The 21,332-nt window shown below is 38.0% G+C and overlaps 1 protein-coding gene across 1 annotated transcript in view; it reads right to left on the bottom strand.

Annotated features, from left to right (window-relative positions):
• PHLPP2 (PH domain and leucine rich repeat protein phosphatase 2) overlaps positions 1-21,332 on the bottom strand; it is a 62,605-nt gene that overhangs the window by 25,294 nt on the left and 15,979 nt on the right. The window contains exons 3-9 of the mRNA XM_018062238.1: positions 19,765-19,898; positions 11,865-12,055; positions 5,994-6,119; positions 4,531-4,685; positions 2,635-2,781; positions 2,022-2,252; positions 263-465 (exon numbers count right to left, since the gene is read on the bottom strand). Coding sequence (XP_017917727.1) covers positions 263-465; positions 2,022-2,252; positions 2,635-2,781; positions 4,531-4,685; positions 5,994-6,119; positions 11,865-12,055; positions 19,765-19,898 — 1,187 coding nt within the window. The remainder of the gene's footprint in view (positions 1-262; positions 466-2,021; positions 2,253-2,634; positions 2,782-4,530; positions 4,686-5,993; positions 6,120-11,864; positions 12,056-19,764; positions 19,899-21,332) is intronic.

The following is a 21,332-nucleotide window of genomic DNA, read 5'->3' as shown; positions in this document are numbered from 1 at the left end:
TTGCCCACCCTAACATCCTAGCATTTTGCAAAATGCCTCTGATTATTATAACGTTCATTTAGTGAAGCTCAACTAATCCTGCAATGCCTTTTTATGCATATCTCAACCACTGAAGTGCTGACTGCAAACTTAAAGCTAGGTCTCTATGAACCTCAAACTCCACTTGGCAGAGAGGCTGAGGAACACCTCAGATGCCACTGTTCTTGTATAGCTCAGACAAGAGCTACAAGAGGAAACACAGGAGGCTGGGTAGAGAACTCACTGTTCGAATTCGCGTAGAGAGTTCGAAGCGAGAAGCCACTGAGCGTCAGCTCCCTCAGCTGGTTCCGCTCACAATGCAGCTGCTCCAAGTTGCAAAAGGAGCTAAGATCTAAGTCAGTCAGCTGATTGTCCCGCAAATCCATGTGGGTGATGTATTTATTTCCCTCCAGATTCTCAATAATCATGGTTTTTAGACGGTTCATCCTTAATATTCAGAAATAAGAAAATCATTAGAAATAAATTCTACTAAATGTGCTTACCAAAAGAAAAAAACAGGAGAAGTACGTTTCTCTTGTCTCTTTCCTAAACAACTTAAGAATTTTACTCCTTGCCTCATTGTGCAAGGTACTAGGTAAATAACCACAGATAGTTGTACCTTGGGTTCTTTGTCTACAAACTAAGTTAGAGACTGTGCAGATTGGCAAATACATGTACAAATTAAAGAGAAAGAAAAGGGGACCATGTCCACAAACAGTTAGTCTAAAACCTGCATCCAAATACCTAGTAAGGTTAGGCAGGGATGAAGGAATAAAACAAAGAAATGAGAAGATGAGCATAACCTTTGGGGCTGGGACTAGCAGGACGGTCATAGTGTAAGTATCACATGAGAGCAAGAACAAACAGCTACGCTGCCTCTCACTGCTCTGCCTACTGTCCAGTGCCAAGATTCCCATTACATTAATTAAGGGAGAGGAAAACAGTCTGTTATCTACATGGAATAGTTCAAGGGCAAGTAAAAGAAAACAACTTCTTTGGCTTCTTCTATACAGGTATATGATTTAATGCATGCAGGCTTATTCTCATTTTCCCATTCTTCAATAAATTTTTGTTACTACGTCTTTATGAGGGACATCAATGGCTTAGTGTAAATAACAGAACATTCAGTATGTGTGTTTTACTACTTTCGTTTAGGAAAAGATTACAAATAAATAAATAATTTTAAAAAGGAATAAAACTCTCATTAAAAAATATTACTAGTAAAACTGGTAACATTTCAATTCTAATACCACAGATATCAAGAAGAAACCCAAGGATTCAACAGAAAAATGGTCAAGTTTATTACGGAAAAATACAAACCACCAATAAGCATACAAAAAGACACTCATCCTAATTCGTAATAAATGCTGATTAAAATGATGAAATACTAATTTTTACCTACTACACTAACAAGGAAAAAGACTGCTAAAATCCAACATTGGTAAGGATGAAAGGAAATGGGAATTCTCATAAAACGTTGCTAGGAGGGTAAGTCAGAACAACCTTCATCTCTACCACATGGTACACCTACCTCATCCATAAATCTCTCTACCATTAAGTGAAAAATGAAGCTTTACTACAGCTTTAAAAACATACATTGTTCTAAAATCCTAATGGTTTCAAGAGTCTTTATTTTCAAAAAGAAAATGTAAAGGAACATCAGAGGTCAGGCAAAAAGAAAGCACAGTGAACAATGACCAAAACAGACTTCCCTGGTGATGCAGTGGATAAGCATCCACCTGCCAATGCAGAGGGCACAAGTTCGATTCCTGTTCTGGGACACATGACACAGAGCAACCAAGCCCAGGCACCACAACTACTAAGCTGGTGCTCTAGGGCCCACGAGCCACAACTACTGAGCCCGCATGCTGCAACTATTGAAGCCCATGTGCCTAAAGCTTGCACTCTGCAACAAGAGGAGCCTCTGCTTGCCGCAACTAGAGAAAGCCCACAGGCAGCAGTGAAGACTCAGTACAGTCAAAATTGAAAAAGAATGACCTCACCTCAAATCCACATGTTTGATATGGCTCATCCGATTCAGCACCCCCAGGTTTAGCACTTCCACTCGGTTTCCGGCCATAAACACTTTATCTAACATAGTGAGTTTCTCATAAACCTCGGGAATTTGACTAAAGTTGTTGAAGGAAATTCCCAGGGAGGACAGCTGTTGTAGATTTCCCAGTTCTTCAGGTAAAGTAGTCAGGAAGTTGCCATCAAGACAGAGAGTCTGAAGACTGCAAGAAGAAAACAACACAAAACTCCCTGATGAAACGTTTTACTTGGAAGGGATAAAACTAGAATTATGGATTTCTACTTGTCACTAATTTATTATGAGTCCAATATGATTAGATGCCCTCAGTCTATCTATAGAGATTTACTAAGATGACTCAAATACAGATGGTCCCTTTAACATCAAGGGTAGTCAGAGCCTCTGTGGTTAAACTGAGGGAATAGTCTCTTTTGTAGGCAAGTAACTGCTGCTGACTAGAATTCTCATAATTACATGATCTATTTCACTGCAAGAGCTGATGGAACTAGCTTCATTCCAAATACCAGACAAGTTCCTTACACTGCAAACAAAGGAAAAGACAAACCCAGTAAAAATCAGGTACTTACTTCAGCAGACTGCCAATCTGACTTGGCAGGTCCTGGAATCCATTACAGGAAAGGTTGAGCTCAGTCAGGGTAGGAATTTCACATAACAATACAGGAAATGACCCAAGCTTATTATGGGACAAGTTCAGGCCCTTCAGCTGAGAAAATCTAAAAAGCAAAGGCACATTATACTACTGAATGAAAAAGTGATGTTGTAAATGTCCATCAAAGAATTTGTTCTGCGTATATTTACTGAACATTCAGTATGTGTCAAACAGTATGTGTGGCACAGACACCAGGATGACTAACGCCCAGTCTGAGCTATCAAGGAAACCAGGTCTGGTGAGATGGGAGTTGTTCTCTCTTCTCCTCAGAAAGGCAAACTCTTGAAAAACTCACAGTGGTACAATTATTTTCTATCAAGTTGAATCAATACCATTATTGATATGCTTCAAATAATTTCCTTTATTAAATGTCTACATGGAATACACAAAAGCCTTACAATTAATCAATTCATGGACACAGGACTAACTAACAAAGCTATGGATCAAATCTCATTACAAGTAATTTCTCTTTTTGTAAATGACTGAGCCAGTTAGTTTAAAAATACATAGGTGATATGCAGTTTTACTGTAATGTGATGATACACAACAGAAAATAGTAATTTTTAACACTTCAAATTTTTGTAGAAGTATCTACATAATGTCTCACTGAGAGATAGTATCATCATAAATTGGATCCTAAAGAGTCACTCCTGTAATTCTACTTAATATTATACTTCATTATTATACTAGTGTAAGATGGTAAGGCTAAGGTGATGATCTCCACAATGATGAACCATATCATCTACTTCTAGATGTGAATCCATGGTACCCCTCTCTAACATTTCTCTTTGAAAATTTCAACTTTTGTCTTCCAAATATCCTGACTTTGAGTACTGATTGTTCCTTTGATTTGGCACCTTGACTTCTAATTTCCTAAGCCAGCCCTCAAACAAGATTAACCCTATTTTCATAGAAATTCAGAAGGAAATACTAGAAGTCCACTTCCTTAAAATTATAGCTTGTTTTAATTTTTAAACATCAATATTATTAAAATAATTATCTCATTACTACATAGAGGCTTATGTTTGAAAACTTTGCAAAACATTTCAGATGAGGTAAAAATCATTCACTTTTTGAAAATTATGAAATACTAGTTACGAAGTATGTAAAATACATCATTTCAATGTGCATTTAGCTTTTTGATTACCATGTAGTTTGAACACTGTAACTTTCAATTTCTCCCCTTCCCACAAGAAGCCCAATTACTTACACCATATATTTATTCACTTCTACCCATTTTTTAAAGAAAGGAAGGAGGTGAAGTTGGTGGATGGTGGGAATGGGGAATATATTCTAACAAAGGAGATGGAAAAATATATGGGTCATTGTCACTTAGGACTGAAATGGTTCCTTTATTAGGAGAGAGAGGTTTCATCACTGACAAAAGGCTTGTGAGTTGGCAGCAGCAGGTGCAAAGGAAAGATAAAAGCCCTAACCTGGGAGTGGAATTCTTGAAATTTGGCCTATTTCCTTTAAGTTATTTAAGTCTGAAACTTTTGATTTAAAAACTTCCCAAATATGGAATCTCTCTATTTACCCTAGCTGCAGATCATGCTCCCACTGTCAATGACTTATAGAAAGATTATCCAGATCAAGGGCAGCTCGATGCTGCTTCTATGTCAGAAACTTCACATCTATCATATCTTATACAGAGGGGAAAGGGGGAGTGGGAAAACTGAACAAAAATTCTTACTTCTTCAAAAGGGAGGGGAAATTTTCAAATATGTACACAATGGGTAAACATGCTTATCTACAGATATTGATTTACAATTAGATTTTAGTAAGTTGGTCTGGAAACCTGTGCCCCACATACTTGTAGAAAGTGTCAAGGCCCCCTGGTCTTTCTAACTGCATGAAGTTGTGTCGCAAGTTGAGGTAGGTGATATCTTGACTGTAGAAGAGATGCTCAGGAACCTCCTCAAGGCTGTGACACGAGAGGTCGACGGTACTGATGCGCTGGGACACCACCTGGATGAGGTCACAGAGAAGAGCCATCTGAGCCAGCAATGTCTCCCACCCAGTGGAGGATGGAACAGCACTGACACAACAAGGAACCAATTAAAAAGATGAGGAAGACAAGAAAGGTCACAAGATCTGAGTATTCATTTATAAGAAGCAGTGAATTTTTACTTTTTCCCCAAAACCATACGATGCTTGAAAAACAGAAAGGTATAAGCTATAAAGTGTCTACAAGTTTAAAAAAAAAAATCATAAAGATGGAAAGTTAGTAACAGCTCATGCAGGAAGTAAAGTTAAGATGATTCCAAGTAACTGTTCAAAACTTTAGGAGGGAATGTGATATTAAAAGATCTTTTAATATGGCCTTTTGCAGCTACATAAGCTCAGTTCCTAAACTGCACAGCTTCTTCATCTGTCATGAAGAAAATTAAAAAACCAAGTATGCAGCACTGCTGCTTAGCATGCAAAAGATGCTCAAAAAATATTAATTTCTCTTTACAAGGGCAGAAGAATAGAGAAGCTGTTTAAAATTGAAACTAGTTTTATTCATAGCAGATTTTATTACTATCACAAATACAGAAATAACACTGAAAAAGATTTATATTGCCACAATAGTATACTAATAAAACATGGGCTGTGAAAATGGATCTAAAAAAAAACCAAAATATCACTACAAAAGTCATTCATGTTTTGGTGGCATGTCATTATACTAAAACAATCTTTAATGCAACTACCTAGCCCTATGAAGAAAAATGCGTTTAAATCCTGAAAAGATGGCTAAGAAACAAGAGAATTTGGAAAATGAAATATAATTTTATTTTATTTTTTTTTCTTATTGTTTTACTTTATTTTACTTAAAAATATGGAACGCTTCACTAATCTGCGTGTCATCCTTGCGCAGGGGCCATGCTAATCTTCTCTGTATCGTTCCAATTTTAGTATATGTGCTGCCAAAGCGAGCACTGAAATATAATTTTAGAGCACTTCATCTTTAGGGGACAGCTCCATCTATACAGACCACCACGGTGGGGGAGAGTCATTTGAACCTCATTGTGTCTCTACTCATTCAAGCCCCTACTTTCCTCACAGAGCTGGTACCTGAAAACACTTTTGAAAGTGGTCTGCACTGTGCCGATATAAATAATAAGTTAAGGACCTGGGAGAATTCCATTTCATTCACTATGTATTCAGAAAAGCCTGGAGTGATGTACATAAGAATTATAATTCGATCTCCTGGGAATAAGCTCAGTTTCAAAATATCTTTCTGTTGGTTTCTCTGCTCTCATCTCCCCATGAGGACGTCTGACAGCTTTTCACCTTGGAAGCTTGCCGCTGCCACCTCTGGTACTCAGCCAAAGTCTCAAAGCTGACAAGATAGGTCTGCGCTTGGGCTCCAGCTGAGCTGAATGCGAGGGAGTACTGACGTCGCTTCACTTCTTCTACCTGAAGAAGCGGGGAGAAAACCAGAACCAATTAAACAGAACAATTCCAATCCAAAAAACCACAGGACAATAACAAAGACAAACAACTCAATTTTTTTAACTAGGCAAAAGATCTGAAAAGATATTTCTTCAAAGAAGACAGAGGAATGACTGATAAGCACATGGTACAATGTTCTACATCACTGACTGTGTGCTCAGTCGTGTCTGACTCTTTGTGACCCTGCGGACTATAGCTTGCCAGGCTCCTCTGTCCTTGGAATTCTCTAGGCAAGAATACTGGAGTGGGTTGCCATTTCCTACGCTAGGGGATCTTCCCAACCCAGGGATCGAACCTGACTCTCTTGTGTCTCCTGCATTGGGAGGCAGATTCTTTACCACTGCACCACCTGGGAAGCCCTCTATGTCATTATTTATTAGACAAATGCTAATCAAAACCACAAGGTACCACCTCACATCCGCTAGGATGGTTAAAATAAAAAACACAGATAACAAGTGTTGGGTAACAAGCATTAGCAGGATGCAGGGAAACTGAATCTGGGAATGTAATATGGTACAGTCACTTTGAAAAATAGTTGGGGAGTTCCTCAAAAGGTGAAACATACAGTAACCATGTAACCCCGGAGAAGGCAATGGCACCCCTCTCCAGTACTCCTGCCTGGAAAATCCCATGGATGGAGGAGCCTGGAAGGCTGCAGTCCACGGGGTCACTGAGGGTTGGACACAACTGAGCGACTTCACTTTCACTTTTTCACTTTCCTGCACTGGAGAAGGAAATGGCAACCCACTCCAGTATTCTTGCCTAGAGAATCCCAGGGACGGGGAGCCTGGTGGGCTGCCATCTATGGGGTCACACAGAGTCAGACACGACTGAAGTGACTTAGCAGCAGTAGTAGCAACCATGTAACCCAGCGATTCCATTCCTAGGTATATACCCAAGAAAAAATGCATCCATACAAAAATTTTCTGTGAATTATAGCAGAGTTATTCATAATAGGAAAAAGTAGAAACAGCCTCAATGTTCATCAACAGGTAACTGTATAAACAAAATGTAGTACACCATATAATACTATTCAGCCATAAATGAGAATAAAACACTGATACACACTACCACATGAACCTTGAAAACATTACACTAAGTGAAAGAAGCCAGTTACAAAGAACCATACATTGTATGATTCCATTCATGTGAAATGTCCAGAATGAGCAAATCTATAGAGACAGAAAGTAGATTAATGGATGCCTGGGGCTGGAAAAGGAATGGGGAGATGAAGGCTAAGTAGTGCAGGGTTTCTTTTCGAAGGGTCATGGAAGTATTCTAAAATCAATTATGGTGACGGCTGCCCAACTCTGTGAATTTACTAAAAGCCAGAGTTGCATACTTTAAATGGGTTAACTGTACAGTATATGAATTTCATCTCAATAAAGCTATTTAGAAAAAACCAAAGGGGGAATTCTCTGGTGGTGAAGTGGTTAGGATTCTGTGCTTCCACTGCAGGGGAGTTTCAGAACAGGAGAGTCTGTAGGCCCACAAGGAAGAGGCAAAGTTTCCACTTCAAAGGTAAGACTGCTCCATACCTTTTCACCACCACTGTGGCACACCGGAGATAGCTGTCTGCCTGCCTGCAAGGGGTACGCTGGCCTCCTCTTTGGACTCACCCCCTCTCTTATGTTCAAGGTGACGGGCTAGAAGCCATTTCTGACCCCGTCCAGCACAAACATTGGGCAGAATGAAAAACAGGGAACATGCAAACCCAAAGGTTATTACTAAACTAGCAGAGTCATAACCTGACTTCACGCTCTCCAGACCTACTAGATTTTAAAGGGGATGATCTTCCTCAATAGGTCCTTTTGAAGGTTCTTTGGATACCAGCACCCTAATTCAACCATTAGCGGCTTCTCACCTACAGATTCCTTGACCAGGCTAATGCATACTATTCCAATAGGTGACCACTCCCTCCTCAGACGTGAAGGAACCTGGTGGTCCCCTGACAGCTTGTCCTCCAATGAAGTCTGCTGGCCCCTCCAGGTGGCCCCACCAGACATGAGAATCCACCCACCCACCCAACCAATGGCTCGTGTTTCCTCTCAACCCAACTGGGTCACATACTAACAAACCCAAGGAATACACAAGGATCCCAACACATGAGTTAGGCTCTGTGCTCTATCAATCACTAAAGCAGCCTATCTCATCCTCAAGACTTCCTGGTCAGAAGGCAGGACACCAGTGCACTATGTCCCCCTTACTGCAGGGAACCTGAACCAGGATTCCATGGGTTCTTTTGAAACCTCTTTCACTGGGCTTGAGGAAAGAGTCAGAACTTCCTCCAGTCCCACCTGGGGTGATGGTAAGGATTCATAGCACAACAACAGCTTTCTTCAACAACCCAGCCTATATACCATTGATGAAGATGAAGTCTTTTTATAGCTATGGAACCACTTATATCTTTGTCTGACATCTCACTTCTATATGTCATAGCTACTGAATCTTGGTGAGTCAGCTGGAAACTTCCAAGTTATAAATCATTAGACTTCTGGTGCCAAGTAAAGACTGAACCAAATGGCAGAAACACAAAATACTTTTAAACAAATAAGAATCATATTAAGAAGATCCAATAAAATTAAATAATATTCATAACATTCAATTGTGATGCTTACAACTAGGCCATTTTTATTAGTAATAAATCACCACAATTCAGTGAGTTTGTGTCAAAATAAGGGACTTTGTTGAAATGAAGAACAGGCATTACTGATTGCTTTAGAATAACCTTTTCTTCTAAATATTTTTTATGGGATGTTTGACACAGAAAAATAGTCATATAATGCCAAATTCTGAGAAAGGCTTATAAATCTCCCACTAGAAGTTAATTTGTCAACTTCTGAGTAATTTTGTTAAGTTTTGCAATATGTATGTTGAGACTACATGGTAATACACGTAAAATGTTCCTCTCATCAGTTTGCAGTGAGCCTCCTTATCCCTATTAACGCTTTTGCACATTGTCTTTCTCAGGAGGCAAGTTTTACTGAGGTATAATTTATATAAAATTTGTGATTTTTAAATTCATAAACTCTAAGTGAACAATTTGATGAGATACATAGTCTGACAACCCCATCACCCACAAAACGTCCCTCATGGCTGTTTTGCAGCCAATCCCGTTCTTCCATATCCTGGCACAACCACTCGTCTCTTTTCTATGACTACAGTTTTTTTTAAATTTCATGTAAATGGAATCATACAATAAATAGACTTTTACCTCTGGCTTTTTCCACTTAATGTTTTGAGACTCACTCTTTTTCCTGTGTGTATCAGCAGCTCACGTCTTTTCACTGCTCAGTGGCACAGTGAATACAGCACATCTGTTTTATCAATTCACCACTCAGTGAACATTTGGGTTGCTTCCAGTTTGGGTCAATTATAACCAAAGTTGCTATGAACATTCACTTATACTTTTCGGAAATATTTGTGTTCATTTCTCAGTATCTAAGAGAAATGCTCAGTCATCTGAAAAGCAGATTTTTAACTATAAGAAACAAAAAAAAACCCCTGTTTTCCAAAGTGACTGTGTTCCCAGTTGCTTCCCAACTTTGCCAAAATAGGTTATTTGTCTATTACCAAGTTGTAAATGTTCTTTATGTAGTTTTGACACAAGTCCTATGTTGCATACAAACTTTCATGTGCTTTGTATGATGTTAATATAACCATACCAATTTTCTTTTGGTTGCTATTTGATTAGTGTGATTTTTCTATCATTTCACATTCAACCTTCTAAGTTTTAGGTGTGTCTCCTATAAACAGTAATAGTAGAAAATATTTGGGTTTATTTCTATGTCACTATAACTTACCATGCTAATTATTTTGCTCCTTTTTCTCAACCCTTTTCCTGCCTTCTTTTAGCATTACACAGCTTATATTCTCTTTTCCCACTCTACTTTTAGTAGTCATCCTTAAAATTTTTAAGTTTGGTGGTGGCTCAGAGGGTAAAGCATCTGCCTGCAATGCAGGCGACCCAGATTTGATCCCTGGATTGGGAAGATCACCTGGAGAAGGGAATTGCAACCCACTCTGGTACTCTTGCCTGGAAAATCCCATGGACGGAGAAGCCTGGTAGGCTACAGTCCATGGGGGTCGCAAAGAGTCAACAGGACTGAGCGAGTTCACTTTCACTTTCTTTCTTTCCTTTTATCCAAAGATTGCATCACAAGTTCCTCATTGAACACATCATCACATCCTGAATGCTGTTCAGGAGTTTGAGCTTTGGTTGTTGAAATTTATATTTAAGATATAAAAAAATTTAAATCTTTTTATAATCAGTATCAAATTTACTACCATATTTTATCAGTATTTGCATTCATCATCTATTCTTATATCTTATAGAATTTATCAGTGTTTCCATTCATCATCTATTCTTATATCTTATACCTTCCTTTGAATTTACTTTCCTTCGTTCCTTTGTTGTTTTCTTCTTTTTTTCCCTGTTTGTTTTATTTGGAGGGGTGTTGTTTTTTAGACATACATCTTTAGTAGTTCTTTTGGTGAGGATATATGCCAGCTCATTTGTTTTATGTTGGGTTTCTTTTCCCCCTTCAGCTGTGCAGCATAGCTTGCAGGACCTTAGTTCCCTGACCAGGGACTGAACCCAGTGAAAGAACCGAGTCCTAGCCACTGGACCACAAGGTAAGTCCCTCATTAGTTTTTAAATGTCTGAAAATGTTCTATTTTGCCTTGATTCTTATAAAGTAATTCAACTGGATATAAAATATAAAATACAAAATATAATTCATTTTCTCAGTAATTTTGCAAATACTCTTCTGTACATATTGTTGATGAAAAGAAAGCTGTTGTCAGCCTGTCAATTCTTTGTAGGTTATCTTTTCTCTCCTATAACTTCCAATAAACAGTAGCATTATCTGTTTCCAGTCATCTATCACTCTGATGACTTTGAACTGCTTTTCCTATCATGGGGAATTCTCTTGTACAGATACAAAAAATGCAGGTCTCTCTGGCTGCTTGATAGGAGCTTATGAGCACTCCAGACTCTGAATTTCAGTCTAACGGGGGAAAAGGAGAAATAGGAAAGAATCTGTTTTGGTGGAGGATGCTAAGTTTCCAAAGGCAGGCCTCTCTGGCTGCTTGATAGGAGCTTATGAGCACTCAAGACTCTGAATTTCAGTCTAATCGGAGAAAAGGAGAAATAGGAAAGAATCAGTTTTGGTGCTGGATGCTAAGTTTCCAAAGGCACCCTAGTTTCCAAAAGTGGCCACTACTTCTAGTTTCCAAAGGCAGCTGCTAGTGGCAGCTACTCTTGGTGGTACTACTGACAGTATTTAGTGGCTAGCAGTGGAAGCAGGGGTTTCTTCAACAGACAGGTTCTGCAGCAGAATCTGGGGCATGGATAGTCTCCATGAACATGAATTTGAGCAAACTACAAGAGATGGTGGAGGACAGAGGAACCTGGCATGATGCAGTCCATGGGGTCACAAACGGTTGGACATGACTTAGCAACTGATCAACAACATAGTATTTGGACCTCCGAGGGGGTTTGTGATGTAAAAAACTTGTTTTATGTGTAAATTAGCCTGAGTCAGTTTCATTTAAACTTAAGAATGCAAAAACTTTGTGATGTAATCTTTAATAATGTTCAGAATGGCTTCTTTGAAAAGATGTGGAAAAAACTCTGAAAAGCATATGTGATTTTTTTTTTTAATTAAGATGATCAAAGAAAGAGTAATTTCTGTTTGTGGGTCTTACCTTTCCCCCAACCAGAGGCAATATGTGCATTTTCCCGGTCTGACAATCCTTCACTGAGGACACGATGAGGCAGGTGCCACAGAGAACAACCAGGCGTTCAGCCCACTTATGCAGCTGGGTCTTTCCCTTGCGTACATTATAGATGCCAGACAGAAGGATTCGATCCAGATGATCCATCTGGCATGGCTTTTCTGAAAAGAAAAGAGTACATCAGAAACCACCATTAAGGTAGTACAAAAATAATGAAAGGGAAAAAGAAAGCATTACATGTCAACATTCAGCAACCCTAATACAGATATAAGTAACTAAGCAATATAAGTATTACAAAATAAGCTCTCAGTCTTAAAATGTTGTCCAGCCCTGAAGTTATATAATGGGAACACTATGAATTTCGGATGCTACCGTCAATCCTTCTTCCAGTCATAGCTCCCATGTACACAAAGAAAGGCAGTATGACAGAGTAGTTAAGATCATGGACTTGGGAGTCAGATATTCAAACTTAAGTTCTGCTACTTACTTTGATTCCTTGAACTACATAATCTCACTGACCTTGACATCCCCCATTTATACAGTTCAGATCTTAATATTACCTACCTTTGGAAGATCCTTATAAAAAAGTAAGACAATGAATGTAAAGTAGTAAGCCTGGTTTTAGATACAAAAGAAGTATGGAATAAGAGACAGCCACTATTGCTGTGCTTAGCCTACTGCAGAAGGTTAATGACTAGTTCTGTACACAATCCTCCATCTTCCTGCTCTTTGTGAGGAAAAGCTTTTGACTGATATTTCAATCAACTATCCCAATTATGGTAGCAGAAGCTGATACAGACATGCAAGAGCATCTGTCTTTTTCCACCCTTTATAAAACTTTATAAAGTGACAGATAATAGTGAACAAAACAGAGCATTATGACAGAAGAAATGTTCTTGGTTAAAGTACTACTGGAAATAGACAGTAACTCTATACAGAAACGAACAGAAGCAACAGTATGAGGCTGAGCGAACAGCAACAGACTGGGAAGTGAAAAAACTGGGTTGTACTCAATACTGTTACATAATTAATTAAACCCTGGGCATCATGGTACCCTTTTGACTGTGTGTTTCCTGTATAAAAAATGAGGAAATGGTCTGGCTTACTTCAAAGCTTTAAACTTTGTACGTTAACACCACCATTTCTCCTTCTAGTCTAGGCTAATCCTTTCATCTATATTCTAAATTTCATGTTCCTTGGGGAGTTTGGTTCTTCTTCCTCCTCACTCTTCAACTCCACCTTCCCTATTGTTTCTATCAAAGCTACAAAAGCACTCGAGTTTTCTCTAGTTCGCTCTCAGTCTCAACTGTAGAATTCCTTTAGATCAGGGATTCTCCAATTTCTGTGTGCCCAAGAATTATCAGAGAATTAGTTTACAATGCAAAATGCCACGACCTACCCACAGAGAGTTTAATTCAGAGGATCTGGGATGGAACAAAGGAAAATATGTTTTTAACAAGTATCTCAAGTAATTTAAATGCAGATGGCCCACAAATCATATTTTAAGAAACTCTATAAGTTTATCTTTTTAAGGCTCTTTTCTTCTCATTTGTGCTTCTATAGTAGCTATCTGTAGCTACTCTCAGAAAGGAATATTCAATTTGGGGGGGAATAAGTTATTTATACACAAAATAATATGCTGTCTTATTATTTTTGGAGGGTTTGCTAAGTCTCTGATCTGAAAGTGGTAAAAAACAGAATAAGGAAGTTCTAATAAATGTTTGGAATGACTAATAGTTCTAGTTAAAAACAGACTTACAATCTCAAAAGTCAAGATTCTAAGTGGAAAATTATGGTATACTTTGAAATGTTCTATAAAGAAAATAGAAAATAGGGGCTTCCCGGGTGGCGCTAGTGGTAAAGAACCCACCTGCCAATGCAGGAGATGTAAGAGACACAGGTTTGATCCCTAGGTCAGGAAGATCCCCTGGAGAAGGGCCTGGCAACCCACTCCAGTATGTCTGCCTGGAGAATCCCATGGACAGAGAAACCTGGTGGGCTATAGTCTGAACAGCTAACACTTTCATTTTCATAAAGAACATGGATTGTTTTATAATTTAAGAAAAAAGTTTCTAAAAAATCAAGGAGAGTTCTCTAACAATGCCCATAGTATAATCTCTAAACATTATGTTTCATTAAAATGAACCAGGAGTCCTTAGAAAAATCACCTATTCCTGGTGTGAATCATGATGAAAAGATCAGCTTAGGACATCTTTTTGTGTAAGAACTTAATGGAAAAATCTAGAATGTTACCAAAGACTGTGCTGGGCTAGGCTCAGTCACTCAGTTGTGTCTGACTCTTTGGATCCCATGGCCTATATCCCCTCAGGCTCCTCTGTCCATGGGATTTTCCCAGCAGGAATACTGGAATGGGTTGCCATTTCCTCCTCCGGGGGATCTTCCTGATCCAGGTATTGAGCCTGCATCTCCTGTGGCTCCTGCATTGACAGGCAGATTCTTTACCACTGAGCCAACCGTGTAGCCCTACTGGGGTCATGTTGGAAGGACACAGAAGGCAACCTGAAAGAACTCCCAGGAACTGAGATGAGACAAATTAAGCATCAGAAAGAAAAATGGCTGCAATGAATTGAAACAAACATACATAAGCCCATGAGATCATGATGATACTCAAAACAGACAATAAAAAGTGAAGTTACACAGACCTTGTGAATATAAACTGAAAGGTAAAGCAATATAGCGTCTAGAAAATAATAAAGGGAAGGACTGCTAAACTGGACTCCATCAAAATGAAATACTTCTTTTAATCAAAAGATACCATTAAGGTTCTGGTTCTGAGTTAGAGAAAGCACACTCGGTCTGCCCTGTCTCTCCCACTGAATTCACCTATAAAACCTGGACACAACATCTGGAACGCTGGCGAACCCTAAACAGGCTGAACACAAAGAAAGTCAAGCCCAGACAGTTCATAATCAAATTGCTGAAAATTAAAGACAAAGGAAAAATCTTTAAAGCCAGAGGAAAATGAAGCACTGTTTATATGGGAACAACTGCTTGAGCAACTGCATGAAGGCTGTGCAGGAGCGCTCTGTGCTATCTTTCCAACCGCTCTGAAAATCTAAAGCTAGTTCAAAATAAAAAGTTAAACCGACAAATAAATAAACACTGGCTGGTATTATTGGGGGTTAAAATGAAACATTTACTTACACTGCAAGAGTAAAACAGGAAACTTCAAAACAAATTTCAGACTTGGTGAAGCAATCCCACCATGTGGTTTCGTGACCCTGAACAAATTTTATTAATATATTTTTAGGCCTTAATTTCCCAAGTTAAAGACCAAGGAGCTGGATTAGATGATCCCTAGTCCTGCCCAGGTCTCACATTTTATGGATCCTTTTTATTCCTGTAAACTGTTTCTCTATCAACTAAATACTAAGAGTACCTTAGAGGTTAAGAAGATGAGATTTAGAATCAGTTAAGACCTCTCTGGAATAATAATATCTACCTGAATGCTTGTAAGGATGAAATGAAAAATAGTACACAGAGTGCTCAGTACCTTAGTATGTGCTCAGCACATAGTGAGGGTATATAATAAAAGATAGTCATTATTAATATAATGAAAGTCCTGCCTTAAGCCTCCTTCTTTTCCTATATTTTAAGTATTACTTTCAATCTTCAACAGCTTCCACAGATTTAACACTCCCATGTACCTGACTCCCAGATCTGTATTTCCAAAGCTCCTGGTTCCACATATCTGACTACCTGCCAGACATCTCCAACTGGATGTCTACCACTGCTTACAGTTACACTTGCCTGAAACCAGATTCTTCTCACAAGTTAAGTACTGCCATTCTCCCAAAGCCGCCCAGGCTCAAAACGTCAGTCAGTTTTGCCTCTTAGGATCTCTTCCTCAACATCTTTTTTTAAATCAACCACCAACACTTACTACTCCTTCAAAAAGTCTCTATATGAATGATTCCTTCCATTCTCTAGTTCAGATCCCTAATTCAAGCCTGAATTGTTATCCATTCTGGTGCCAGAATCATCCTTCTCAGCCCCACTTGGATCCCATCACTTCCTCCACCATCTGCCAAATGAAGGGCAAATTTCTGATATTGCACTCAAGGCCCAGAACAATCTGGACTCAAATTATCTGATTCACAGAACATGCATTGAAATTCCTAATACCCTTTCTCTGTCCTCCTTTTCCTTTGTGATTACTGAAATTGTGCCCATTTTTAAGGAACCAACTCAAAAACTACTTCTTCAGAAAGATTTCTCTGTTTCTAGAGACCTTCCTGATTTTCTAGAACAGTAAAGGGGAACTTCCCCATCGTCTATTACAATCTATCATGTAGGTATATTAATAAAAAATAGTGTTGGTATTAGCATTAGACAAAGAGATCAATGTAATAGGATAGAGTCCAAAAATAAACCTCTGCCTGTATAGGAACTTAATAAAGGTGATGCATCAGATCAGTAGGAAAAGGATGAGCTATTTCATAAGTATTGTTGGGACAACTGGCTATCAGTAGAGAAAAAAAATAATACAGTTAGATTCCTACCTCATATCATATTTTAAAACTATAAAAATACTTCAAAAAATATAGAGGATGTTTATGACCTAGGACAGGAAAGGAATGTAAATGTATTAAAGGAAAATATTCATAAATATGATTAAGTAAGTCTTCTGCACCATAAAAAACAATAAATAAAACTACAAAACAAGTTACAAGCTGGAAGAAAAATATGTCACAAATACAGCATCCAGAGGATTTATATTCAGAATATGTACACAAGTCTTTCAGATAATAAGAAAAAGATAAACAGAAATATATAAAGGCTAATTCAAAGAAGAAATTAAGATCTAATATAACTATGAAACAATATTCCACCATTCTAGTAACCAAGGAAATTAAAACAATGAGACCATCATTTAATCCATCAGATTTGTAAAAACTTTAAATGCTAATAATATTTAAAGTCCCAATAATTTCATGTTTAAAGATAAACTCTGAAGAACAGGTGTACAAAGATGCAATTTTATCATAATGCTGTGTAAAACAGCGCATCACCAGGGAAACTGTTACATAAACTATAATACATACATGACATTCAACAGTATGCAACGTAAAGAAAGGCATATAAAAGAGTTTTTAAAAGACCTCCAAAATGCTACTGGGAGAAAAAAAGCATGAAGATCAATACCAAATGATAGGATTTACGTTAAAAAATATATATTTCTACAAATACACATTAGATAGGAATAAAAGTTAGAAAATTCTCAACAGGTATATACCAAATTGATTAGTATATCATAATTATTACACTAATGTCATTGCTTAATAGATAGCCACTATTGGTATATACTTGTACTGACTCAAAAACACTACTTGTAGGAATCACTTCCTCCCTCAACCCTAGAGGTCAGCCATTCTCTTGACTTTTAGATCATTTCCTTATTTTCTTTGCATTTTTGCTACTTATGTATTAGTTATAGTGGTTTTAACTACTGTAACAAAAAGAATGTACATAATTCAACAGAAATCTAATTCTCTGCTAGGGCAGGCAATATGGGTTGCCAGGAGTCAACTCTGTTGAGAAACTCCAGCTGAAAGTGGCTTTGCTATTTCAACACATGACTTCAATGTTGCTCGGATGACTGCCTCCCTAGCCTACAGGAGAGGAAAAGAACAAGAAGTCTGCATGGGAAGATTTAGGAACCAGGTGTAAAAGTGGCACACAACAATTTCATTCCATACCACTGATGAAAATTTTGTCACAGGAGCACATCTAACTGCATAAAAGATTGAGAATGAGGTATAACCGAGCAGTTAAGCCCAGTCTTGTTACGGAAGAAGGAAAGAGCAGATCTGATGGACAAACAGTGGTCCTGTCACACGTCTCTAAACAATATGGCTGAGTTTTGCTTGTTTTCAAATTTTAAATGAATGGAAACATAATATGTGATTCTTTTGTATCTAGTTTCTTTTGTATGTGTTTATGCCTCTTGGATGGAAGTGTCTCAGACAACCTGTGAGAGAATATGGGATATAAAGAAACGCTCAGGCTGGGTGCTATGCTACCTGAACTATTCAGTCCCAGCAAATCACACCTCTCAGACTCCACTTCCTCCACTTCCAGTTGATTAACTGACTCTCTTAATCTCTGTGATCAATCATAATACCCACTCATCTTTAGTCACACATGTTATTTCAAGGCTTTTATATCATGAATCTGCACTGAGTCACTCTACTCATTTTCCCCCAGCACCCACACCAGCAAGACTGGTAACTGGCATCTGCACAATGGCCCTTGAAGTACTGAGCAACTTTTATATTCGGCAAACATAGCAAAACTAACTGGCCTGAACTTGGGTCCCTCTGACCCTCGCCTTATTAAGACTATATTCTAACCTAAGGTAACTCACCAAAGGCTCTATACATGAAATATTGAAAGCTGATTGATAAGTTGTTAATATTTGCTTCAAAAAATACTTCAAATTCTTTAATACTCCTTTCTTCAAAAGGTGAGGCCTAATTCCCCACTCAACAGTGTGCTGTTTTTGGTGACACAATTCTAATGAACAGAAAGTAGTAAAACAATGGTGACTTATGAAACTAGGTCATAAAAAACTGAAGTCGGTGTGTTTACATATACATGTATGTACACGCTCATGTGAGTGTGTGTGTCTCATCGCTGGGGGCAGTTAGCTGCCACAACATGAAGATATTTACGCAGCTCAAGAGGGGGTCCACATAGCGAGGAACTGAGATCTCCTGCCAAAAGCTGGTGAGAAACTGGGGCCTTTACCAACAGCCACATGAGTGAGCCATGTTAGAAGTGAATCTTCCAGCCCCACTCAAGCCTCTACAGCTTCAGCCAATATTAAGAGTACTATCTCAGGGCTTCCCTGGTGGTCTAGAGTTTAAGAATCCGCCTGCCAATAGAGGTGACACAGGTTCAAGCCCTGGTCCAGGGCAATTCCACATGCTGTGAGGCAACTAAGCCCATGCATCACAGCTACTGAGCCTGCGCTCTAGAGCCTGTGAGCCACAACTACTGAAGCCTGCATACCGAGAGCCTGTGCTCCACAACAAGAGAACCACTGCAATGGAAACCCACGCACCATAACTAGAAACTAGCCCCTGCTCTCTGCAACTAGAGAAAGCCTGCACACAGCAACGAAAGACCCAATGCAACCAAAAATAAAAAAATAAAGAAAATTTTTTAAAAAAAGAATAAAGTACTTAGGATAAATTTAACCAAGGAGGTACAAGACTCATACACTGAAAGGAAAAACAACCCTAAAAAAAAAATAAAGCTTACTAAATTCAACAATATATACATCTGATGAGTCCATCAAATGTTAAGTCATATATAATAACCACCTACTACTTAACATTCTCAAACTATCCAGAAGTTCATGACCCTTATAAGGAATTTGAAAATCTGAAACTAAAGCTCTGATTTAATCGAGATGCTGGCAAAGGTACATAATAATTCAGAAGTCAGCAAAACACTAGAACAAAAAGAGCAAAAATAAAAAGAGAAGACTTTTGCTGTTGTTTTCTGACTGCCTAAGTAAAGGCAGCTTTGAATAAAATATTTTTAAAAGGCTTAAGTTACAGGTACAAATAATCAATTAAAAATAGTTAATGCTATATTTAAAATGGATAAACAACAAAGACCTTCTATAAAGCACAGCGAACTCTGCTCAATGTTATGTAGCCGCCTGGATGGGAGGAGAGATTGGGGGAAGAATGGATACACATATATGATTGACTGAGTGCCTCTGCTGCTCATCTGAAACTATCACAACATTGTTAACTGGCTATACCTTAATATAAAACAAAATGTTGTCTTTTAAACTAGTTTAAATATATTCACAAAGCCACTGAAAAATTCTTACCACCATAAAATCGGAGCATACAGCCGAGATCAGGATTTGCTGCCTCCTCTTGTATTCGCGCAGGGTCATCAAACCCCAGCCTGGATAAGTAATCATAAACAATCTGAAGAGGCCGTTCGGTAGGTTCCAATCTCCTGCTTACACAATTCAGAAGAAAAATATTCGGTAAGTTATAAACACACTTTATTTGATTTTTAAAGTCTTTTAATATGCTCTAGATTTTTACTTCTATATCAATTTTCTTTAATATCTTATGATACAACTAGTGGTGCTCAAAGTTTCTGGTCTCAGGATCCCTCTATAGTCTTTGAAGCCCCCAAAGAGCTTTTGTTTACATGGGGTTTATCTATTGATAGTTACATGGTGTATACCTAGTGACATTTATCTACTTATTTACTGAGAAACTAAAATTAAGAATTTCTAAATATTTATTCCTTTTTAAGTAACAATAAACCCATTACATGTTAACAAATATTTTCTGAAAACTGTATTTTCAAAATAGGACAAATGTAGTGATAAGACTTATACTGTTCAGCACTTTGTAAATGTCTTTAATTACTGGATAACAGAAAACAGATAAGCTCTAAGATATGTAGTCTCTAGAAATCTCCATTGTATGCTTATGAGACTGAGAATTAAAAAGAAAATTAATACCCCATTATTATTATGAAATAGTTTTGACCTCATGAACTTCTTTAAAGAATCTCAGAGACCCCCAGAAGGTCCTCTGAGAATCTCTGGTTCAAACTAAAAGGCATCAACACTATGAGATATAAAAGATTATACTCGGCCATAACTGATTTCACATAAGCTGGAACACAATTAAAAATGGAGACTTTGGGTTGCTGACCTCTGGCTTCAAAGATGGATTTTTCCAAAAAAGTTAGGAATGAACTGCCCAGTAATTACCCAGAAATCATTCTGTTACATGGTTATAACTGAAAGCAAGGAAAAGCCAGAATATCAGTAATCATTTGTGGCTTCTGGGGATACTGCATATTTTAAAATCACATGAACTTAAAGCTTTCTTTACAATTATTTTAGGAGAAAGCAAACAGTTATAACAAATACAGCAGCTGAGAGCATGAACTCCAAAAGTCAGACTGCCTGGGTCTGAGTCTTACTTCTGCCACTTATCAGCTCATGTGTGTCCTTAGACAAATTATTTAACCTCCCTGACTTATTCCTCACTAGCATAATGGGAATGACAACAGTGCCTAACTCACAGGGTTGTTACTAGAAGTATTTATTTATTTGCTTATAAGAAGATATCGTATAGTACATAAAGGGCTTAGCAAATTATTTCACATTGTAGTAGCATTCGATAACATACTGACAATTATTATTCAAAAAATTTTTAGGAATGGAATAAAATTTTAATGAGAATAAAAATAGAATGTCTCCCCCAACTGAAACAACAATCAAAAAACAAGTATAGGAAAGCCTATGTGTTTAAAATATCTTGAAGAACATCACTCTTTAAAAGGATTCTGTTTAGAAAACTTAAGACTTGTATTAATCGCAAGAAACATGATACACCTTCCATCAAGGCATAAAGACATGAAGGA

The sequence above is a fragment of the Capra hircus genome, chromosome 18, assembly GCF_001704415.2.
Source record: "Capra hircus breed San Clemente chromosome 18, ASM170441v1, whole genome shotgun sequence".
Taxonomy (NCBI): Eukaryota; Metazoa; Chordata; class Mammalia; order Artiodactyla; family Bovidae; genus Capra; species Capra hircus.
Note: the sequence above shows the minus strand (reverse complement) of the source record. Positions and strands in the feature narration are given on the sequence as shown.